General features: G+C 41.3%; 3 protein-coding genes across 6 annotated transcripts; 2 read left to right on the top strand and 1 right to left on the bottom strand.

Annotated features, from left to right (window-relative positions):
* Window positions 1-218: 218 nt before the first annotated feature.
* Window positions 219-958, bottom strand: Srp14 (signal recognition particle 14). The gene is made up of 4 exons (XM_076801232.1): window positions 791-958; window positions 658-730; window positions 466-578; window positions 219-389 (listed from the first exon to the last, which is right to left on the bottom strand). The coding sequence occupies exons 1-4, from the start codon at window positions 812-814 to the stop codon at window positions 273-275; spliced, it is 327 nt and encodes a 108-aa protein (XP_076657347.1). The 5' UTR covers window positions 815-958; the 3' UTR covers window positions 219-272.
* Window positions 959-1,095: 137 nt separating this feature from the next.
* Ctu2 (Cytosolic thiouridylase subunit 2) lies at window positions 1,096-3,009 on the top strand. The gene is made up of 3 exons (XM_076801226.1): window positions 1,096-1,341; window positions 1,417-1,736; window positions 1,836-3,009. Exons 1-3 carry the CDS (start codon window positions 1,271-1,273, stop codon window positions 2,921-2,923), a joined length of 1,479 nt encoding a protein of 492 aa, XP_076657341.1. The 5' UTR covers window positions 1,096-1,270; the 3' UTR covers window positions 2,924-3,009.
* Window positions 3,010-4,782: 1,773 nt separating this feature from the next.
* LOC143361656 (uncharacterized) lies at window positions 4,783-21,005 on the top strand. Of its 4 annotated transcripts, none has more exons than XM_076801229.1 (6): window positions 4,783-5,075; window positions 5,547-5,654; window positions 15,697-15,965; window positions 16,417-16,658; window positions 16,784-16,957; window positions 17,048-21,005. In XM_076801229.1, the coding sequence occupies exons 2-6, from the start codon at window positions 5,639-5,641 to the stop codon at window positions 17,307-17,309; spliced, it is 963 nt and encodes a 320-aa protein (XP_076657344.1). In that variant the 5' UTR covers window positions 4,783-5,075; window positions 5,547-5,638; the 3' UTR covers window positions 17,310-21,005. The 4 variants fall into 4 exon arrangements, with proteins under 4 accessions (XP_076657344.1, XP_076657345.1, XP_076657342.1 ...); XM_076801230.1 differs by lacking the exon at window positions 4,783-5,075 and adding an exon at window positions 5,232-5,283; XM_076801227.1 differs by lacking the exons at window positions 4,783-5,075; window positions 5,547-5,654 and adding an exon at window positions 11,022-11,825.
* The last annotated feature ends 3,366 nt before the right edge of the window (window positions 21,006-24,371 follow it).

Here is a 24,371-nt window from a genome sequence, read left to right as displayed (position 1 = left end):
TTTAAATGTATATAAACTCTTAAAATCAATAAAAATACTTGAAATAAATTTAGTTTTTCTCTTTTTTAATGTATGCAAAGTTATGTTATAGAACAATACCTTAGGTTGTATATGACTTCATATCTTATAACACGGTTTCTATATGTAACATGGAACTCATTCCTCAGATATGTATTATTTCTAAGTTTTGCTCAACATGGAACAAATTATCCGTGTCATAGGAGGGTTGAGTGTATATTTATTTATATATTATAACAGTCTGTGTTGTAATGTCAGTGGACTTTAGGCTTCGCAGATTTCACTTTCTTCAACTTCTTGAGACCACTGACATTTGATTTTAATAAATTCCAATACGCTTGTTGAAACTTATTTACATCCTTGGAATGAATCTGAAAAACAAGGTACATAACTTGAGCTTTGTCTGTCTAATTGCTATAAAAATTAATTGAAAATAATGATACATACAACAGTAGATATTTTTTTAGATCTTAAGGTAGCTCTTACTAAACAAAGAAATTCACTTGGTGTTGGCAAAGGTGGTCTACCTTTCCTGGGTATTGGTTTATTGTGTCCATTAACTAAATAGATAGTAATAATATTCTGTACAAAATTTCCAATATTAAGGCTGTTTGGACAAGTATTAACGCACATACTTACACCGTTTAATAGTGAGCACTACTGAACCAGAGAGACGTGATTTGTCGAACAGTCGTGTTAACTCGACTAGAAACTAAAATTACGATTAATATAAAGTGTACAAAACAATAGCATTTCGGATGCCAAAAATTACCGCATCATTTTCCAGCAGAACCATTTTGCTAATCCTGACATATGCTTTTACAACATAGAAGACTTGATCAGATGTACATGCGAAACTTCGGCGTGTGTCAGGAACCAATTTTTAGTGCGCATGCGTATATAAGATTGTATATTCAACCACCATGTTGAATTATCTTGTGACGTCAGTTGAGGGTACCAGATCACCGTTATCTTGGAACACTATGCCGGGTCTATAAGTATATATGATCTAAGGCATATATGGTCTAAGATTATTACATTCCATACATTCTTAGACAGTCTGAAGTCTGAGCAAGTCTGAGCCGTCTGAGAGTCTAAGTTTTAGCCTAAGCATAAGCCTAACCGCTAACGCAATAATCGTTCGCACTCGAATACAAAATAATTTATTTCAATGTATTCCCGCTAAGATTTTTTAATTTTTGAAGGCTCAAATTTTGTAACGAAACATTTATATACATAAAAGCAACAGTTAATGAAAGACACGATGTGTACATTAAACTCTTTCGGATGTGATACATTTGAAAATCAAACAATACAGAACACGTAAGTGTCAAGTTTTTTGATTATCCTCGAAACTTTTTATACTCATATACTATTATTATTTTTCATTTTCCATAGAATCACAGTCTCCGGTACTGATAGTGCTACTGCACGAGTGTCAAATGTTCCATTAGTTTGCAGAAAGTGTGGATCTGAACAAGTCCAAATTTCATTAAGGAACAAATGCGGATACTGCAAAGCATGTTTCTTGTCTCTATCGATGCATAAATTTAAAGCTACTCTTGGGAAATCAAAATCGATGCGCCCAACTGATTCTGTACTTATTGCACATTCAGGGAAAGCAAATTCAACGGCGCTTGTACAACTTATAAAAGATAATGCAAATGAATCAACTTCTAAAAGACTTCGATTCAAGTGTAAAATATTGTATATAGATGGTAATATTAATTTTTAGACTTATAGCAAATATTATCTAAAGCAAGTTATCATGGTCCTATTTAACTAATTGCTACTTATTCTTTTATATGATTGCACAGATGGCATAGCGAGAGGATTTTCATTAGGGGAAAGAAAACATATTCGAAATGCATTGGTTAAAGAAGCAGATAATATACAAATAGCAATGTATATAACTTCTTTGACAACTTCTACCAGCGATATTCTTTGCCAAGATGTCCAGTTGATGGACGTGTCGCAAATAAATACAGTCCATGATGAATTTATAGAAAAACTGTTCCATAGCATGGAAAATGAAACAGCAAAAGACGAATTGTTGAGGCAACTGAAAAGGAAAGTACTCGTACGAGCAGCCCACGAGCTAAACTGCAATAAGGTTTTTGTTGCCGATACCTCAATCGATCTTGCGACAAAAGTGCTTGGAGACATATCGACTGGAAGAGGATCTCAGGTGCCTCTAAATGTTTCTTTCTCCGATACAAGATCCGCGGATGTAACGTTGCTTAGACCGCTCAGAGATTTTACACAGGATGAGATAGAAGCCTACTTGGAGTGCCGTGATGTAACTCCTATTCTTGCTTCTCCAAAATATAATCAATCGTATCCTGGTTCCATACGAACTGTTGCAAGAAACTTTATTAATCAATTAGATTCTAATCTTAACGGTACTGTCTCTACCATATACCGTACCAGCGAAAAATTGGCAACAAATACGAAGGAAGTACATACTGTAAACATCGTTAAAAACATTGATCATGTCAGTGACATTAACAAAACCTGTATACTTTGCGAATTAACACTAGACTCTTGTAATTCGCAAGAAAAACAACTTTCGGCTGTTCAAGCTAAAATATTTTCCCAATTGATATCAACGAATGTAGATCCTACAATGAGTATGGCATCTAGTAACCAATCAAAAAATAAACAAATGCAGGAAATAAATGATTCTGTAAAAAAGCATTGTCGATGTGACAATGCCTGTATTTCATTTCATACAGAATCTCTACAACCAGAATTAATTGAAACTCATCTATGTTACGGTTGTAAACTAATTGCTTTAAATTCAAAGCAACAATATAATTTACTATCCTGTTTTTTATACGAGAAAATTCGAGAAAAGCTACAAATAACGCATATGCAAGAAGAGATAGCGGAATTTTTACTATAAAAGTAATTGTTTTTGTCATTGTATAAGCGTAAGATTTTCAGGGACAGAGAATATTATTTTATCAACAAATTAAAGGATTTTATGTTAATGTGACGTTACAACTTCTTTTTCCTTTATTCATTATATGAAAAGTATCGCACTAGCAAATTTTTATTTCTCAGATTCAGATTTTCTATTCGAATTTCTTCCTTTGAGATTATGTATAAGTCATACATACAGGTACCGTCCTCACGTCAGATGAAGGCATGAAGGCTAAGCAAAGTTTAGCAAAATGTAGATATGCATATCGTATGTAATATACATTCTAATTCTATACTTTGTGCCATATAAAAAGGAACCTGGCGTTTACTGCACATATGACACCAACGGGACTCATTCATTGGCTAATCCCCTACTCGCGCTCCTACAACCGCGCATCTCTGCTACGTTGAAACGCTAGTTGTTGATAATACCTTGTGTTCGTAGCGTTCAGAGAGATATGGTTTGAGGGGCTGAGACGAGACAAATTACAAATTACTTGTCTCCCGGTACATAAATATTCATGACGTGTGGGTTATCAAGTGGGAGAGCTGAGACTTTCCAACAAGGCTAACCCACAAAGCATGCGCGAAATAGGTTCCTTCTTATGTAGCACCAAGTATAGGTGAAATCGTTTTGTCCATATCGCAAAGTGCGACATTGGTGCGATTCGATGTTGGACGTAAAAACTTACGAACGTACATTTAGGTTTTGGTGAAAATGCCTCAGTCACTAGTATCTAGTTGACATTAACGATACACAAAACATTACGTAAATCTGATTTCCAAGGAATTTTAGTGGTCGTTTGGAACCCAGAAACTAGTTTTTGTAAGGTCAAATTGTTTTGAATATGTTATTACTTATTGCGACCATGTACAATTTCTACTAACTAGGTAGCATAGGTTATAATCGTTAGGTGAATGAAACTGCATTTGTCGATACGCATACACACTCCATCCCCTATATGTGGTTTTTGTGTAAATAATTAATTTCTTGTATTAATGACAAAGGTTTGTACTTTTCAGAGACATGGAACCACTACAATTCATCGGTAGAAGACGTTATTTTGCAGACGTGGCTGCATCGGGGTCCTTACAAAATCATCCTTGCAGAGACTTTGAGTATCGATTGAGACAGTGCGAAGATGCTTATGGATATTACAATTCCAAAGAAAAATGTCGATTGTATTTCGAGGATATGTATGAATGTGTTCATGAAAGTAAACGAGTTCAACGATTAGCGTTAATGCATGAAGTACGCAATCCACAAGTGGCGAAAGGTGAAAGAGGTTACTTGCCGATGCCTCGCTCGGATTTACTTTAAAACGATTCACAGTTACCGTATAGTGCGTATGCAATGCGTTATTTAATGTAATTATGCGAAAGAAAGAGGTTTTCACCTAGAACATGTAATGTATCGATAAATGAAAAATTAAATGATATCGTCGGGAGGTATATGTATATAGTACATCTGTAATATTCTATTTTCCTGTTTTCCACAAAGTTTGTCACCATATGCTTAAATCGATGTTAAATTGCTATGGATTTTAAACAATCGGAAAAAAAAACACGAAAATTTGATATCGCATCGTTCCAATATCGAAAAAGTACTAGCAATAAACTGAATAAACAAATGGCAATGGAAATGGAAAGCAAAGCATAAAATGAGAAAAAGATACGTGTACAATGTATCTCTGAATCTAGGTACATGCCTGCACATGCACACTGAAATATTTGATGCACATTGTCGCTAGATGGCAGGAATATGTTAAATGGAGGAGCGACGAATGGTACAACGAGGACCGTAAGCCGTATGCCGTATGAAGTGGCTTGGCGGGCAGGCTGGCAGGCAGGCGAGCGGCGAGTGTGCCAGTGCCAGTGCCAGCGACAGAAAAAGATACGCTAGCACGACGGTAGGTTGCCGACTTGTTAGGCCGGAAGGCGGGCGCACCTGTCTGTCATCAACGCCGACTGTCAATCTTACTGACGCTGGCGCACACGACGCAAGAACCCGCCGCATTTGTAGTGTTTATCTGTCAGAAAGATTAAGAAATTCGTTACAACGGGGAATAATTCGAGCAGATAATTATTACGCGAGTGAACGAAACACAAGAAAACTACACAGAGATACGCCGGTGAGTTGGTGAACGACAAACTATCGAGTCGGAGAAGAAAACGTGATAGAAAGAAAAGAAGCCGCGAAGTCTCACCGTGTGATTAACTATACACCGATGCACCGATACACCGATACACCGATGTGGATACAGTGTTACGTCTTTTAACTATGCTCTCTAATCATCGGTCGTGCGTGCACGCGTCTCGTAACCAGTCAAAATCGAATTGGTTAGTTTGTTTGGCGCGAACATTGCAGATTTCATGACCGTGCAATTCTTCCCTCGCGTTCGTGTAAGCGTCTCCACGGTATTGTCGGTCGATGTTTGCATCCCTTTTTTCTCTCTTTTTTTTCCCCCTCGTTTACATAGTAGTTGGTTAGTTGCGATTAATCTCGAGGGTTATACCCGACTGTTACACGTGCCGGTTAATTCATAATCGCGGCCGACGCGATGTATTTTTGTCCGTTTAACAAAGTCCTTTCTATTTGACAGTTGATCGAGCACCGAGTAAACATATCCGGTTCAAAGAGATATTATTGCATCGCGCACCGCGTGCACAGAACGCTTCCTTCGATTTCATCGCTATGGACCACCGGATTGGTAAGTGGAAATTTATTGAATAATTACTATATTTAGAATTTATAATTGCAACTCGAATATCACGATTTCAACACGGTATAGACATTTTTTGGAGGATATTAGATGTTAGATGTATTTGTAGTAGACTGAAAATTGTATCGTGAGAGACGCCATCATCTACGATGGTACAGCGCGTGGCGATCGAGTCAACACGCGAGCCAGCTATCTGGTGAGGCACGTGGTGGCGCGGCACGGCGCGGACTTGGTTACTTGCACGGGGTTCACTAGTCTTGCTCCACGGAATCCGCTCCTCGTTATAATTACCAACTGTCATTCTGCTTTTTCCGTCGTGCCTTCCATGCTTACTTGCTTGCCTGCCTGCCTGCCTGCCTGCCTGCCAGCCAGCCAGCCAGCCAGCCAGCTTGCTTGCTCGTTTGCTTGCCTTGTCTGGCCTGGCTTGACTTGGCTTGGCTTGGCTTGGCTTCGCTCGGCTCAGCTCGGCTCGGCTTAGCTTGGCTGCCGGCTGCCGGCTGCCGGTTTGGTCGTTTTGCGTGCACGCGTACCTATCATACGCAGGCGAATATGTTTACATGCGCGCGCTCGCGCTTATTCGCTAGTCTGCAATAGCACGTCTAGTTGCTCTAATATCTACGAATAACTTAAATTTATGTAATTTCACGTTACTTTACACGAACCATTGTATTATATGTACAGATCTGCTTAACAAAACGATTCACTGCATTTTCGTAAAGTATATGTATACTCGTACTCTCATTACATTTTTTTTTCTATCGGTCGATAAACATTAGACGAAACAATTCGAACGTATAAATTAGAATAATCTGTACCGAAACGGATGGATTTTTTAATGGAATTGTTAAGCATTTATAGGTGCTGTAAATGTAAAAGTTGTAAATATATTCGTGTGATATTCGTGTTACGCTTACATAACAGACGAGATAAAGATATATACACATATATGTAGAGTCAGTTTTAACGGAAACACGTGAATGTTTGTCCGCTGCTTGTTTTACAAAGTAGTTGTTTTGTCTTATCGTATCGTTTCTAACAATGGTGCGTTGATCGCAAAGTTTGTATCCTCGTTGAAAAAAAAAACCCGCGACGGGGTAGAATGTTATGTACATTTGAGCGTACGTTTTGTTTACGTTATAGTTCGCAACGTAAGATCGCAAGATAGTTGACGTTGGATATAATTTATGAAATTTTTAGCGATATCGTTTATATCGATACACATAGGGACACGTATATACGATACGTATATGAATATGCTATGACGATGCGGTGTCCGCGAGCATCGTATGAATGGGAAAATGTTTGGTTGGAATAACAAGGGGAAAATCAAGTTCGGATTAGAGTCCAAGATTAGCAACTCGGTAAATGGGTCGCGATACACGACGTTATCTAGCTTTGGTCAATGGCCAGTGAAACTCGTTTGTAAAGATACGACAGTATTGTGTAACTCACCTAATAATAGTAATAATAGAGTTACTGGTAATAGTTTGTATAATATAAGTAATGTCGATTATTATTATTAATTTATTTTAATTTTTTAAAATGTCATTTTATTCTATTTTATTCTATTTTATTACAATCTATTTTAAGGAATGGGAAATTCGTTCGAATTGCATTGCGTGTTAGGCTTCTTTGATTGTACGAAACACCTATCTACTTTGATTTTGCTGACGGAGCCTTTAAAAATCAATTTGAGGACAGAGTCGTTTGGTTAGTTAGGTAAACGAAGTAATAGCTGTTCATAAACTAGACAGAAAAATGAATCGGTGTAATGCAACGCAACACAGCGCACCGATGATAAAATTGAACAGAGCGGAGCGATGCGATAGGGCGAAAAGGAATAAAGGTCGGAAGGGGATAAGGAAGAGATGAAGGAGTGAAAGAAGATTCCGAAAATGATGCAAAACGTCAGTACGTTTCCCAGTGGTAAAATGATGGTAAAGCGTGTCATCGTAATCTCGACTTGGTTATGTAACCGATAGCGACAAGTACTCGTCGCATGCTAAGACTACGGACTCGCTTCTGCTCAACTGTGTCCGATATCTGCCCGAAAGAATTTTCGATGGATTTGTCCGTGAAACGATTGTACCCTAATCTCCGACGAAAATTCGAGCAAGTTAGGGAGAAGAATAGCATTTCTTTCGTTGGGCATTGGGTATGTTGGCAATAGAAAAACTGACAACAGATTCGCGATCAAGGTGATGCTTTTCCGTTGTAACTTTCTCGTTGAATTGCATCCGCAGCCGATTCAACGATTAGTTCTTTAGCGATAGAAGCTGCCAGTCCCGAGAAGCAGCATCCTAATCTTTAGCCCTTCCTTTCTTTAGGTTATTTATTTGGTGTTCGAGGTTATCGTATCGATGACGCGAGACCGTAGAGGCTATCGTAGGTGGAGTAAATTACCAATAACTAGGATACATTGAGAAACGAATGATACGGTTGTTGCTTGCCCGATTAAATCGAGACGACAAATACCGAGACGATGAAAACGAATTGTACTGCATACATGAATTTACGAAAAACCAAAGACGATTCAATGGAAATTATAAAGAGAGAGAGAGAGGAACTTCATGAAGATTCCACGAAGAAACGAGTACACGGACCTTTGTTGAAATCAAATGATTCTTGACACGAGTTGGCCACGAAGCAACGCGGGACACGGGCAGCTCAAAGACTGTAGCTAAAATCGTTCTATGCGCTGACCTACGAGGAATGTTCCTCCCCTCTTAATTCGATGTTTCTTTGCACGCCGTCGACGACGATACGAAGCCTAGCTAGCTCTCTTTTGCTCCCGAAACACCCCTACGAAAGATTCCGCAGTGGAGCCTCCTCTTCGATTCGATTCGATTCGATTCGATGCGATGCGATACGATTCGAGTCGGCTATGTGCTGCTCTTCGCATGCTTGTTGGGCCTTTTGGGCTTCTAGACTTTTAGATTTCTAGATTTCTAGGCCTCTAGAATTCTAGACGCGTGCTCGAACCGAATGGTCCTCCATCCGATTTACAATTGAAAGCTTTTTGAATATGTTCGCGTCACCGACCGAATCGTTATAGATTTTCCGCATCGCATTTTTCGATCTTTGTTCAAATTCCGACAATGATGGAAAACACGAAAGTGTTCAAACGACTCGAATGCTTTTCGAAAGAAGCCCCTCAAACGTAACAAAAATGTTAACTCTCCCGTTGGTTCGACTTGGTTAGCGTTAGCAACGGGTATCTAACAAGAGGTACAAATTTGTTGATCGGTTGCAAGAACGATACATGTATTTGCTTAAACCGCTTAAGGAATCTAACGAATACGCGCAAACTGTTTAGAGACGAGTCACTAAACGGTTTCCGAGAGTTCCAAATGTCGTTGAACGATCCAATTTCAATGGAGAAAAGACATATCGAGACTGTATTCTTTCCGCTTTTTGTGCATACTATTTCGCCTATTTTTATTCGAATTGCACGCGAAACGGTAACGCGTTATACATTTTTCCGAATTTCTACCAACCCGACGGGGGTTTCATCAATTTTCGATTACTCGTTTTTTTTTTTGTTACTCGTAGGTTCGACCTTTTTGGTTAATTCCACGACGTCGATGCGCGACCTATTTATTATTTTGATCGTTGCGCGACAACTGCTCGAGTTTTTTGTTATTCATGTTGACCGGGAACGAGACAAGGGCAAGAAGACCCGGGACAGGGCCCGCTCTAGCGGTTACGACGCCCCGGGCAAAAAAACAAATTGCCGCCCCTTTTTAAGCACTAAGCACCGCGCTGAACAAAATGACCTTTTTTTTTAGCAAAATTGTCTGGTAAGGGTAGTCAGAAATTTTCTATTAACTGAATATTTAAAACATCAATATTTTTCTCACACTTACAGCCAAAGCCAAAATGGCGCCCCTAAATTTTGGCGGCCCGGGCAAATGCCCGGGTTGTCCCCCCTCTAGAGCGGGCCCTGCCCGGGGTATACTGCTCTTACGCGTTTTACAACTAGGAAGGAGTTTGTGGGAGACGAACAGTTTCGTGTCGTCGGCAACGTCATGATAACCGATAACCGATAACAAATACATAAACATGAATTTATTACCGTTCGACGCCGTAATGGGACTGGGACCGGGAATTATCCGAATAACGGAAATATAATACATATCTGCGCATATTTATAATACGGTCTGGGTATCTTATCGTGTTACGAACCTATCGAATTACCTACCGGGACGAACCTAGAGCACAGGTTTTTTTCTCGATAAGATAAAAATATAGACCCTAACAAGATTTCGGGAGTAGGATTCGATCTTTCAGGATCGAGCGCAGATAGAAGGTAAACAACTTTTAAAGATTACGGCGGTCCCTGGAACCGTGAGAATGCGTAGGGTTCGCATAAATGTTCTCATAGCGTGGTTGTAATAAATACGCGTTTCGTGTCCGGACTACGTATACCGTTTTATCCGTTTCGAATAGGAAAGCTGAAAACTTGGCTGTTCATCGAAAGTTCGGTGGAAGTCGACATAAAACGAGATCGAACAAAAGATTAGTGTACCTACTTCCCTCCGGAGTTGTTTCACTGACACCGATAGTCGAAGATAGAAGAAGATCAATTACACTCGAAATCACAGATATTCGAAACACGATACATATATCGCGCTCATACGCCCGAAGGGACGTCTTTACTTTCGTTCCTTTACTAGTCACACGATCTTAATGTGCTCGCTTTTTCCGTTCCTAGATAATACGTAATCTTTCGGCCTTATCTCTCGTGTTATCGCTTTCCTCGTGTATCGTCTTGCCTTCTGCCTTCCATGGTGTGAAACGAGCATCGTTTCTTACGATGAACGCCGGCAAGCACCGAGAAACTTGTGCATACAACTTTCGTGCTCCTTTGCTCCTCGCATTCTGAAAGATTCTGTGTTTCGTTCAAATTCAGACATCTTGGGGACTGTGGAATTTCAAATTCGAAGACGGATCGCAACGTGACGCGTTTCCCGCCAAGAACCAAACCATCGGCGAAGAAGGGTGGGGAATGGTAGGAGAGCGAAGCTGTCGTTATCGTTACTAGGACAACGGGCCAACGGGTCTCGTCGCGGCGCGGCGTGACGATCAAGTCTAAATGGCGGGAAAGACGCAAAGGGAATGGTTGCGACAGATAGCGAGAACGAGAGAGAGAGAGAGAGAGAGAGAGAGAGAGAGACAGAGAGAGAGACAGAGAGACAGAGTCCAATGGCTAGCCGCCTTCGAAGCGGGAAGTGGACTCACGCGGCCTGACGCGCGAACTCGGGGATCCTCTCGTCTTTGTTGTGCACGCGTGCACTCATTCTCGCGTGTTTGTCTCCTCCTCGCCTTCTTCTTCTTCTTCTTCTTCTTCTTCTTGTCAGAGCCTCTGTCAAGCCGGCTTCCGAACATGGTCGGCTTAGTCGCGTTTTGAACGTTGTACGACGAACTTCGTGGCCGGTTTTCAATTGTAAACGCGAATGACAAAAGATCCTATTCTCGTCTCTCCCTCTATTTTTTTTTTTTTTTTTGACCAATTTTTAGTCATCGCGGATGGTCTAGAAGTGAGTCGAATGTGATTTCCCCCGTAGAAAAGAAGGACAACTTTTTTTTTCCTCTTCTGTCTCTTTCCTGTCTTGCTGTTATGTATGTATATCGAAAGGCTAGAGTTGCCGCGATGACGAACAACTGTCGCAATCGATGAACGAACGGACACATTACGGAACCGTAAGAGGTTCGTCCGAGTCTACGAAGACCGAGGAACTCGAAGACAACCGTTGATCGGTTGGGTCGGAGAAATGATGCTGCACAAGTTTGTCGGACGCGGTGAAAATACATTGGCCACAGCGTCGTCGAAGCACGTTATCGGTACCGAAGTTGCAAGCATCGGGGAGGAAAAACGACACCAGGCGACTATTAGCGAATACCAAATAGCGTAACCTCTCGAACGAGTCGCGTATGACGTCTGCGGAACGAGGTCGCAATAAAATATGTAACAATTTGCAAACACGAAGTTGAAGGAAAAGAAAAGAAGAAGAAAACCCAACCGTGACTAGACGTACAATGCGAGAATTCTTTGGTCTCGTAAGTGTGATGAAACGGACGTTGCGATGATACGAACACTTGGGAATGTGTCGTATAACGATCGAAGAAAATGTTCGGGTGTAAATAAAATGTGGAAAGGTAATAAAACCCGTTATCGAAATATTTGGATGGTTGGTTAAGATACTTGCGCAACATCTCGAACGTCTCGCGTCTGTTGCGCCTTGCGTCTCATGTCTTTCTTACGTGTTACGTCTTACGTCTTGCGTGTTACGTCTTACGTCTTGCGTCTTGCGTCTTGCGTCCTACGTCCTGCGTGTTTCGGAATACGGGAATACGGGAATACGACAAGAGTGGAGTGTCATGCTACCACCAGCGGCTATGCATTTGGATCGAAAACACAGTACCGAGAAGTTTGCAGGTACACACGACCAATATCAGCATCAGCATCAATATCGTAATCTTTATTATCACGACCAACATCATCGTCATCGACACCTACCGAAGCAGGAAGATTGCCATTGTTGTCGTCGTCGTCATAACCGTAGCGACGTCCATCGCCAGCATCACCACCACCACCACCATCATCATCACCATCACCATCATCGACACAAGCATCATCAGCATAATCATCAAAACGATCATCAACAGCAACGTTGTCGCCGTCATTCACGAAACTCGGACTATCGTCGTATCGTATCGTCGTTGCCCTCATTAACGTTACCGTATAACGATAATTCATCTCCGTCTCAACATACAAACATGTTTGCCACAGGTAAGAATGACGACGACGACGACGACTGTTTCGTATCGATTTAGAAATCGATGAATCGTTCCGGTCAACGTGTTCAGTGATTTGAATGTAAAATTGTGCGGTGCTCTTTTTTTCTCTCAATAGGTCTAACATCGAATAATTGTCTTTGGGATCTATCGTCCACAGCTAACGAAGACTTGGCATGGAAAACCGTGCCTGTTGCGCAACTGGCGCCCATCTCCCCTCTTAATGTCTCTCCACATATCTCTCTCTCTCTCTCTCTCTCTCTCTCTCTCTCTCTATCTATCTATCTATCTATCTATCTCTGTCTCTATCTCTATCTCTATCTCTCTTTTTCTTCGGTTACGCACACGTTCGCTCGCCTCGAGTGCCGTCGATCATTCTTTTTGCAAAAGATGGAGATTCGAAACGCTTTTCTTTGCTTACCATGAGGTTTGCATTGTCTTTCACTTTCCTCTTCTGTTCGCATCCGACGAAGATTGTATCAGCTTTCGAAACCAGATTTAGTCGGAAATAACGCACGGTAGTGTTTCACTCTAGAGAAAACGGAGTCGAAGGAACCTGCTCCTAGATTTTCGGATATCAAAATGGTCGAATTGTGTCGAGAATTAAATGGAATTAGCGGACGATACGCACCTTTGATACCACATGGTACATACACGCACGTCTCGTGCCCCGTGTCTCGTGTCTCGAGTCTCGTGTCTCGTGTCTCGAGTCTCGTGTCTCGTTCCTTGTTTGTTGCGTGCTTCGAGTTTGATAGCTTCTGCAATGAATCGTAAAGGGATAACAAAAAAGAGGTACAAAGAAGTAGATATATATGTACATACGCGCATATACGTATACATATTATGTATATTTGCCTCGCACGTGTGCCAATAGAATTAAGAGGCAGGGTCTCCCTGCTGGTATAGTTGTAAACCCCGTGTGGCGTGAACCCGAATCTACTGACATCGATTTAGAACGTGCTCACAGAACTCGAAGAAATCTCTGGTAGCCTAGGGCACGATACTACCGCATTGGACCAAGATTTTATTGTAAAACGATAACCCACGAGGTTACGTATTTGCGACGTTTCAGCAGGTTTTGCCGTTACAATGATACGATTACAATGATTAACAACGATCACGACGACGGAAATACTACTCGAAACTATTCAACTGCGGGAGTTCCTTGTCGAGTTGTTTCCTGACAAATCTTCTTCCCGTGTAGCCATAGTTTCTATAAATTTTGACGTCTTGACGGAATAAGTGACACGTACGAAATCCTTCAGATACATATGGACATCGCATATGTATTTGCGCTTAACGTACGTAATCGATGTATTCAATGCAAAATACGCAAGACATTGCGTACGTAAATAGATGTCACGAAGGTTAACCGCGTCGGGCTTCTTTCGTTTTTCACTTCTTTTTTTTTTATTAATCGTGCAGCGTCCACGAGATCAGAAGAATTTAGAAATGCTAGAACTCGAGAAATGCTGAACTCGTACAAAGTAGCCCGTACAAAGTATCATGAAGGCAAAACGAACAATCTGAGATAACGCTGAGTGAATTATAAAGTTGTAGCAACATAGTACGTCGATCGTGGGTCGTGAGTTGTGGGTCGTAGGTCGTAGGTCGTAAGTCGTACGGTGACAGCAGAGAATATAAAAGTCAAAAGCCTTAGTAGTATTTTCGAACGTGGCGAGGACGCCACTAATTAACGTCCGTTGCGCTATGCCGGTCTTTTGGAAATCATCCAAACGTGTTACGGGTCACCGACTGTCGGTGTTACTACGGTGTACTTTTACAGTAGATAGCATATGTATTCCGATCTTCGTATCTGCGATACGAGTCTTCCGAAGATGGACAATCCTTGAATACGATCTTTGACGCATGATCGTTGAAATTTGGACTACTGCCGGATAATTTTCGGTTCAATCGTTCCCGCCGAAGTGCGAACGATATTTCAATTATACTTTAGGTCCGACGAAGAGTCGGTTCTTCGAAAAAATGCAGATTGTTTGCTCGATAATAGACATTGTTGTTGTACACGATGCATTAGCGAGCGAACACGCGGGCAGCTCATTATATATTTATAGCTCAATGGAGGAAGCCGTGCACGGACAATACACTAAGGTAGCGGTGCTCTGCGTGTCTCTCATTCTTTGCTTGGTTTTCCGTTTCTGGTTTGTTTAATCGCTGTTTGCGTCGATGTACAGTATTGTTACTGTACGACTCGTACGATGTCCCTTCCTCGAGCACGCTCGACGTCGCTGCAATCACAGTCGGCTGTGACACATAGTTTTCGTCTAGCCGCGTCGAGCTTGGGTCCTAATTTTGTACCGTCGGGTTACTGGACCTTACGTAACTACAAACTCGAGTGCTAAGATTAGTCGACGGTACGAACTAACCCGAACCGTTCATTTAATCCTCGAAAACATCGTTCTATAACAAGGGAAAAAATGGTCGTTGTCATTGATGTCTTCGTCGCCGGCGCCACCGCTACAGCTGCCGCCGCCGTCGTCGTTGTTGTTGTTGTTGCTGCTGCTGCTGCTGTTGTATTGTTACGTTACCGAATCAGAAAATCGAACGTAGCCAGTGTCGCAAATTCCGCATAACAATACGATTAGGAACAGTTGCTAGAACTTGTAGAACATAAAACGAATCGTGGGTGAGATTGCCAGCACTTAATTCGTTGATAAGGCAACATGCGGTGTCCAAGAGTTCGAATCCAGTCCCGCGGTCCATCTTCGGTGCACAAATTGCTCTCGATGAGTAAGAAGCGCGGAATTGTTAATCCTAATGATAATCGTGATCGAAGGGTAGAACCGCAAAGCAAAGATTTCACTTGACCTGTAACTTGACTCCTAGAACAAACGGTATATTTAATTATATCGGTTCGTCTCAGTTTGATTGTCGGTGTTTGGTAAAGAGAAGCAAAGGAAATGATAATAGTGGCGGGCTAGAGTTAGATCAGCAATAGTGCGGATCGCGATGCTATTGCGGACCGTGCGAACCACGGTAGAGAGAAAGAGAATTGGCTTACGCGCCACTGCCGTTGGTGGACTTTAATCGTTATTAATTCGAACGAGGCCGAACTTGCTTCCACCTGTTGTCAGATATGTTGTATCGTGTATAGAAAAATGTACATGTGTCGGATCGTGCATTTTCATGGATATTTTATTGTACTGTATCGTATCGTATAATATCGGTATTTTATGTGTACATTGAACGATGATTTTTATTGTTATTTCAGCAAGGGAACGCTTTCCTTCATCGAGTAGTACGGACGATGACCAAAGCGGTTCCGATACGGAACAGGATTCGAACGCGTTGCGTGGTAAAGTCCACTCCGGAGTACTTCACCATTCTGGTACACACTCTGTGCGAAAACGTCGGGGGAACTTGCCGAAACATTCGGTGAAAATTTTGAAGCGCTGGCTTTACGAACACAGATACAATGCCTATCCGAGCGACAGTGAGAAGCTGACATTGAGTCAAGAAGCGAACCTTACGGTGTTGCAGGTCGGTATTTCGTCGATACAGTGAATTCTCGTTACGAGTCAGTTGCGCCGTTCTAGCGACTGACTCTTAGACGAAATCTGAGGTTCTTGCCGAGCGTCGCATTTGAAACACACAGAGCACGCTGGAAACCTAAGAGTCACATCCGTCTATAAGTCATAAGCCTATGACTACTAACCGATAGTGGCAAGAAGACTGAGAAAATGTCTTTCTCCGATACAATGTTGCATGTAGCTCGAAAGACGGCTCTCTGTTGTTCCACTGACTCTAAATTGTCAGGTTGGCACTGACTCGTAATGAGAATTCACTGTACATATTGTATTGTACTTTCTCTCTATCGTTTCCGTAATTTCGATTGGCTGGAAAAGTTTCTACCAACGTTTGATATACGATATACGATAACGCAAAATATATGTATGTACAAAGTCCATTGTGTGTTGTATCCTGCATATAGGTGTGCAATTGGTTCATAAATGCTAGACGGCGAATTTTACCCGAAATGATACGAAGAGAGGGACACGACCCTCTACAGTACACGATTTCGCGACGCGGTAAGAAGATGCCTGCAGGAACCCATCAACAGTCGTCCAGTCTTGGCTCGAGAACCAACCAGAGTTGGGACTCGCTGGCTGGTATGAGCGCCCCGAAACGTAGCAGGGATCACGACTATGAAGATCCTGCTGGATTAATGTACCGGTTCGTGAAACGATCATTTACCCCTTTATATGCATAGCAGCGTAGATTCTGCGAGGCGGATGATCGCGAAAGCGATTATTACGACGGAAAGGTGTTCGAGTTGATGGTGGATTGGCTTTTTTCAGAAGCGAGGAGGATAGTCCGAACGATTACGAAAGTAGTTCGCACAGCGAGGAAGAACGTCCGACGACGCAATGGCCTAGCGTAATAGTTTATCCCTACTCGGAGACAAAAATCGAGCAGAACGTTGCTCAGCTCGGTACTTACGAGGAAACGATTGCTCATCCCGCAAGACGAGGGTAAAAATCTACGCTCGATCTCTTTTTATTGTCGCCCTATACGTATATTGTCTGGGTAAGTCTAATAATACGATCGTTGTTCGTTTTCAGAGACGACGATGAATCTTCGATGACAAACGAGGCTCCGTATTGGAGTGCACCTAGACAGCATCTCATTCAAACTCCCGACGTACAACACGAAACGGAAGTATATAGTACTCGTAACGCTCATAGCCCACACACGGACGAGACTCCGCCACCGACGCCACCAGAGGAAGATAAAGACAAGTTCAAGTGTCTCTATTTGCTGGTCGAAGCAGCTGTCGCCGTACGACAACAGGAAAAGGAACGCGAGGGAGCCGTACCGGTTTAACGAGAGCAGAGCTTATCGATGTCGATGTCGATGTTCCTGCCGTCGTTCGTGTCGATCCTCTTTTTATCTTTCAATTTCATCATCGTTATCCACCTGTGCAGGTGGGACTAAAGCCAGAGCTAGGACTAGAATGGGGTGGGGTGGGGTGGGGAATACAAAATACAAAACACCGTTCAGATCATGGGTTTCGTCGCTTTGGACGAACCGTACAAATACTGTTTACTTGGCGACGCCGCTTTTCGGGTTCCGTCCGGGACAATAGTCTTTCCCATATTCCTGTTGTTTGTCCGCGCGCATTTTCGTGATTCGCAGTGATCGCGCGATCGTTTCTTCTACTGCGATCGCAGCCTTGGCTTTTGCCATACGAATCGCTACACTTGTTGCAGCGCGACCAAAGGAAACCTCTCAGGAAAGACCATCTCGACACTCGAGAAGAACAACTAAAGATAATCTGCTAAAAATAACCAAACCTTTTCTCTACTCATATACGACAGTGTTCTCAAAATGTGTTGTGACCATTATTATCCTTCGTGCGCGCACACACGCGCGATTTATAGAGAAGAGTGTCTGTGTGTGTGCGTGTGCGCGCGTGTGCGTGTGCTCTGTTCTAAATTCGCGTGACGAAGAAATTTCAAACAGTTTACGCTCTTCCAGTATTTGAATCGTGTTTCTGAAGCAGCAGGTTTCAGTGAAATTGAATTGTCGGGTACATTCTATCGTATAAGAATTCTTCGCATGGAACGACGCGTCCGACTAATCGAGACGTTTTGTTTCTCATTCTGTGACGCTTCTGTCGTTCGTTCGGTGTCATTACGTGAGAAAGCGAGAAAGCCGTGTCAGATCGATGGCCAAATAAGTGCCAAAATTTTACATCGTAGCGAGAGTGGAGTAGTAACCGAGATATTAGTTCGAATGTCAATTTATATATATTCGTCAGTTTTTCCGCGCCAACTATTCTATTGTATTTGGTAAAATCGAAAAACCGCCATATTTCTAACGTTGATGATAAACCGTAATTCGTATCTCTTTCGATATCCAGTGGAAGAAAGGGAGAGCGATGGGAGGAATGAATCACAAAAACAAAATGTTATGGTTATAAATCGAAACGAAAAGAAGTTTTTAGAATTCGCATTCGACAATCTACGTCTGTCGAAAACCTTGATTTTATGCTGTCATATTCCTTTGGTAGATTCCGTGTAATTATTCGGTTTAGAAACATTCGCGAAGTACGTCTTTTGAATCAATTTCACAATATAGTTTTACGATGTCTCTTCAAGGGATTAACATAGGAGCCAGCCAAAGAACATTGAAAGCATTTTTTGCGATCTGTGTGTTTTTACCGATAATAATACTATTATTTCTATTAATGTTAACGTCACTGCTGCTATTACTACTATTACAACTATTATTGCTATACTACTACTAATACCATTACTACTACTACTACTATCACTGCTACTGCTATTGCTACTGCTGCTGCTACTGTTACTACTAACCGTCGCTACTATTGCTACGACTAAGTAGTACTATTGTCTTCAATTACTTCAACTCGATTACTACGACTACCATTTGATTCTAGTTTGGTTTTCTTTTTGCCAAAATTAGCGGTTAGTCGTAGAATATTAACGATTGTGTGTGCTTTCCATTCGCGTGTCGAGGTAGCACGGTGCTTAACACGATGAGTTGCGTTACGTTACTTAACGTAAATTGTTTTTAACTTTACTTTTTTTTTCCTCTGTTTGTTACTGTTACATTATGATCTAATGCATAGCAAGTGGGACCTTTATTGCGTTTACATTCGCATTTATGTTAGACGTATAAGACTGCTTGAGAAGAGATTCGTTAATTCTTTTGACATGACCGCGTACAATCAATACGCGTCTCCCTTTCCTCCCTGCGAAGGTTTTAAGATAGCGTTGCGGCGGCGCTACCATTGATCAGCCATTTTTTGATTGTATGTTGATAACGTCGCTTCCGCGAAGAAAAAAGAGAACGTTGATTTTTGAATAAGCGGTGCGCGAAACACTTAAGCCAATCGTGTGTGTTAATTACATCAAGTATATAAAATAAGTCGAATATAAGCGCGCGTGCCTATTAAAAGTTACGTGTATAGACGATAAGTACGTATACATAGATTTATATCATATACCGAAAATGGACGTTCATGCACGGTATATCACAGAATTTCGAATTTCGAATTTCGAATTTTGCGAATGGGTCGTTAATTGAAGATGAATGCCGTGGCGCACGAAGTCACGCATAGAAAAATCATTGGTACAAACGCCAAAGACTTAACTGTTAGTTTTATCGATAATTAAGATGTTCAGATATATTCAAATAGAGGAGTGACTTCTTTGCCGAAACTGTAGCTAGTAAATACGTTTGTTGTGTGTTCGAACGTTTGAGAAAACGCATTCGCCGAAGGTGTAGAGTAATAATGGGGAGGTAGAGACGAAAATGAAAGAGAAAGCAAATTAGCAAAATAATAAGAAGAAGAAGAATAAGATGAAGAGAGGGGGAGGAAACTGAAGAAGAAAAAGGAGGAAAAGAACGCAGAAAGCGTTGGACAATCGTGCCTATCGAAACGTTACGTTACCGCGTTCTTTGTATGTATATTGTGAAAGTGTGAATGCAGACGCGAGCGTGGTTCATTTGCAAACATGCAAACGCGCATCGTGCAAGGTGCGCGTGTACACCGTTGGTACGGTCGACAAAACGCGAATTTCCATACGTATACGTATGTGTATGTGAGCGTGTATGTATATGCGTATGTGCGCACGTGTATGTATGTATGTACATATGTATGTATATACATACATGTACGCATCGATGCGCGAGCTAGATTTAAACCGTGTTCAAAAGAAACAAAGTTCTTCGATGTACAAAATACGATTCAAGTTTATTTTTAAATCGCGATTATCGTGGTCACCGTTTGCGGCCGTCTCGTTAGAAATTGTTAGGGGATTACTTTGTAATAGGATAAGAATAGATCTCTCTCCGGCAGATAAGCAATCCACGATAGCGATCTTTCTCGATCGACGAATAAGAGCTTTTCTCGATCGCACGGATCGTAGCGAAGAATCGTGTGGATAATAACGAGGATGATGACGAAGACGAAAACGGCGAAGTCTAAACAAAGAGAAGATGCGTAGAGAAAATGTGCCAAGATCGAGTGGCGAGTAATTAGCGCGTTATACAAATCAATCCCAACGATTCACTGAAGCCAGTGCAGAGCGAGATCGTTGTTTGCGTACGAGACTCAACATTGTTCGACGAAGCATCGAATTCTTCAAAGTTCCTAAATCTTTCCGCGTTCGCAATATCGAACGGTAACACGATGCAACAACTAACGAATGTTGGATGATCGTATGACGCGTATTCGAAGCCCTCGCACTCGTTATGACAATGATGAAAAGCAATAATGGTGCCTTGCTCGGACGTAGTTCCCAATACGTACCGATAGTTAGTAGGACTATTTTACACAAAAATTCTCGTCTAAAATGTTCGCCGAATTCGTCGAATTGTATTTCTAACGTGTATACTATTTTAATGAAAACTTTAGGGAACTTGAAAAGCAAAAATGGAAGACATATCGTTCGCGTCCTCGTTTTAGTGATCCTTTTTTTTTTTCTTTTTGTTTTGTTTGAAAACTAATGGAAAAGTTGTACCAATTGAAATACATATATGAACATACGAGATCATATGTTCGATACTGTCTTGAAGATTACGGTGCGTACTGTCTGTAAGTCGGTTGGGTTTTTAACGAACAAAACACTGTCACACCTGGAACACAGATGCACAGCAAAACAAGCAGCGAACTTGAAATTATAAATACGTTTCTTCCACGAGTAGAATCAGACGACAATTCCTCCGAATCAGCATTTATAGAGCAAACGAAACGAGAGGAAAGCGTGTTGTTTGCGTGTGTATATCCGTTAGGGTGGGAGAAGGGATTCTCTAATGACAGAAAGAGGGAGAAGAGGGAGGGAGAGCGAGCGAGCGAGCGAATTAATGAATGAAGGACGAATGAGTGAGCGATGAATGAATGAATGAATGAATGTACGAATAGGAAAAAATCTGTCGGGGGTAGGGGTACGGGGAGAGAAATAAATAAATTGAAAAGGCAAAAAAAGGACAAAGGAGTAAAGTGGAAACCGTAAGAAAATGCGTGTGAAAAGTTCATGTTTTCGTCTGACGTTTCCATCGTTTTAAAAATATTTTAGGACAACGATTTTACCAAAATTCATGGTAAATTCCAGATACACTTGCTCGTAATATTGTACCATTTTTCGACAGTTTTTCTGCCGGTTTGCCCACTCGAAGAAACCAATGGAAAGCAAAACACATGTACAATAGTGAACGGGATGCTAAAAGAAAAGGAAAAGATTCGAAAATTTCGAAGCGTAAATAGTAATAAACCATCGTACACGAAATAATACGTCTACCGACCTCGTGCTGCCGTTTCCACCATCTAAGAAAAAAAAAAAAGATTTTTCGTCGGCCCTTTGTCCCGACATCCTGCGAGCCTGTACGATATTTTTTTTTTTTTAATGGAATCGTTAAAATTTCAATGTACGAGAGAAGAAAAAACATTGCAAGAGAATCCAAATAATCGAAAATGATTTATCGGAATCGATACGACGAGTGATAGAACGTTCAAATAAAATGAGATATTTTTAAGTTAAATCGCATACGCGCGTGTATCAGGTGCCATAAAAGGTTCGTCGTGGTAAAACGCAATGTTAAACCAGCGAATAATTCTGTTTCATGATAACATATTATTTTTGGACGCAAAAAGTACGCATTGTTTTATCTCCTTTTTTTCTTTTTTGGTAAACAGTCTATTGTATCTATTTTGCACGTGTACGAACGTCGCGAAATCCTGACTCGACGCGATATTAACCACAGAAATATAATGTTGTTTTTGCTTTTTAATTGAAGAAGAAAAAAAAAGATACCGTCGACGTCCGTGATAAACTTCGTTAGGTTCGTTAGATTGGGTCAGGATTACGCCGCGCGAACACTCGCCCGGATAGATTCTCCGAATAATTTAGAATTATTGATACTTGTATTGTTCGGTTAGCAGATTTATAATAAAGTTGTGAATTTTATTATCAATCCGTATAATATTTCTTTTACACGGTCGATCTGCTTTTTCTTCGTATTTATAATGTTTTGTACGAATGTTATTGAAACGTTGGGAATCGACGTCGAGAACGGTAGAAAAAAAAGTATAATAAGAAAGGCGGAGAGAAACAGCAAGAGGATGTGTAATAATAATTCAAATCAGCATTACAATACGAATTATCGGTAGCGGAAGGAAAAAACAGGGATCGAAAAGTAGCAAATTATTAGGGGTACCCAATCAATTATTTGCAAAGAATTTGTTTTGCCTTTAGTTCTGTACCGATTGTTGAAGAGGAAACACGTATTCTTTTACAGTTTTCGGTAAAGCAGCCCGTGTTCAAAATATTCTAAAAAGTATAATTTTTTTTACAACCCTGTAATAAAATGGCGGCGTCCGTACCTTCCGAGGTTCATATTCGTCATTGCAGACTTTTTCATTTTCATGCGGGATTTAATGCAACGGTAACAACAAAGAAAATTTGCGATGTTTATGGAGATGTATTGAAGGTCAACAAGTGTCAACGTTGGTTCAGAAGGTTTGCTGCTGGTGATTATGATCTCTCTGATAGGCCTCGAAATGGACGACCAGTTGAATTTGATAATGACACCCTAAAATCTCTAGTGGAAGCTGATCCAAAATTAAGTATACAAGAATTATCGAGAAGCCTTGGGTCCACATGGTCAACTATACAAAGGCACCTACACGAAATGGGAAAGGCATGTAGGCAAGGAATATGGGTATCGCATCAATTATCCGAGACCATCAAGAATATTTGTCGATCAATTTGCACTTTCATTGCTATCCAGATTTCGTAGAGATCCATTTCTTAGCAGAATCGTTACCGGAAATGAAAAATGGATTCTTTATGATAACATAAAGCGTTCCAAGCAATGACTTTCCGTAAATCAAACCGCAATATCAACCCCTAAACCTAGCTTATCACTTAGATAGGTGTTACTGTGCATTTGGTGGGACTGTCGTGGCATAATTCACTTTGAGTTGTTGAAACCTGGGGAAACAGTTACGGCTGAGTTGTATTGTCAGCAATTACAACGGTTGCATTCAGAACAATTGAAAAAGAGGGCATCTTTAGCCCACAGAAAAGGTGTAATACTGCAAATTGACAATGCCCGGCCCCATACAGCGAAACTCACTCAGGAAAAGATCAAAGAATTGCAATGGGAAATTTCACTGTACTCCCCGTACTCACCGGATATTGCTCCCTCTGACTATCATCTGTTCAGATCTCTGGAGCATTATTTAAGAAATAAAACATTCACTTCCGTAGAAGATGTAAGGAGGCACGTTGAGTCATATTTTGCTTCACGAACCCTGGATTTCTATAAGAGGGGGATTGAAGATTTGCAGGAAAGATGGCAAACTGTCCTTGATAATGATGGAGATTATATAATAAATAAAGAAATAAAAACTTGATTACTTATGGGTCCCCCTAATATTTAATGTAATGTCACATGACGTAGGTACAATATACCGTAACGAATCGTATCGTAACTTGTCGTATAGCTTCGCATCGTATCGCGACGTAACGTATCATGACTGAGGATACAAGCTGGCACCTGAAACGAGAAACGTTGCGTCGAGCAGACGACCCGGTCAGTCCGAGACCGAGAGTCGGGCGTTAGCGATATTCGATCGCGAGATACGAACAAAGTGCGCGATACGAGCGGCAAAACTATTGACTTGATTCGATACGTTGACGGCGACAGTGACAGTGACAGTGACAGTGATAGTTGCAAACCTCGTACTCGCATGGACACGCACCAAATAATTCGCGTCTCGTATAGATCGTCCGATCATAATCGTCCGACTTCCCCTTCAGTCCGTTTACACGGACATATTAGACTATTGGACGATCAGACGTAAGTAGTATTCGACGGTTCGAAAAGTTTCGCGGATACAACCGAGCAGTTGAC

The sequence above is a fragment of the Halictus rubicundus genome, chromosome 15 (genome assembly GCF_050948215.1).
Source record: "Halictus rubicundus isolate RS-2024b chromosome 15, iyHalRubi1_principal, whole genome shotgun sequence".
NCBI classification, from domain to species: domain Eukaryota; kingdom Metazoa; phylum Arthropoda; class Insecta; order Hymenoptera; family Halictidae; genus Halictus; species Halictus rubicundus.
The sequence above is the reverse complement of the archived record's forward strand: the minus strand, read 5'-3'. Positions and strand labels throughout refer to the sequence as shown.

Bases quoted from the DNA above. Each gene is read 5' to 3' on its own strand.
- Srp14 (XM_076801232.1), bottom strand. From the start codon at position 814: ATGGTTCTGCTGGAAAATGATGCG. The intron at 731-790 runs GTAATTTTTGGC...TCGTAATTTTAG, and splicing joins TTCTGCTGGAAAATGATGCG to TTTCTAGTCGAGTTAACACG. The intron at 390-465 runs GTATGTATCATT...CTTGTTTTTCAG, and splicing joins CTAAAAAAATATCTACTGTT to ATTCATTCCAAGGATGTAAA.
- LOC143361656 (XM_076801227.1), top strand. From the start codon at position 11,753: ATGATACGAACACTTGGGAATGTGTCGTATAACGATCGAAGAAAATGT. The intron at 15,966-16,416 runs GTCGGTATTTCG...TCCTGCATATAG, and splicing joins CGAACCTTACGGTGTTGCAG to GTGTGCAATTGGTTCATAAA. The intron at 16,659-16,783 runs GTTCGTGAAACG...GGCTTTTTTCAG, and splicing joins CCTGCTGGATTAATGTACCG to AAGCGAGGAGGATAGTCCGA.
- Ctu2 (XM_076801226.1), top strand. From the start codon at position 1,271: ATGAAAGACACGATGTGTACATTAAACTCTTTCGGATGTGATACATTT. The intron at 1,342-1,416 runs GTAAGTGTCAAG...CATTTTCCATAG, and splicing joins AATCAAACAATACAGAACAC to AATCACAGTCTCCGGTACTG. The intron at 1,737-1,835 runs GTAATATTAATT...ATGATTGCACAG, and splicing joins TAAAATATTGTATATAGATG to ATGGCATAGCGAGAGGATTT.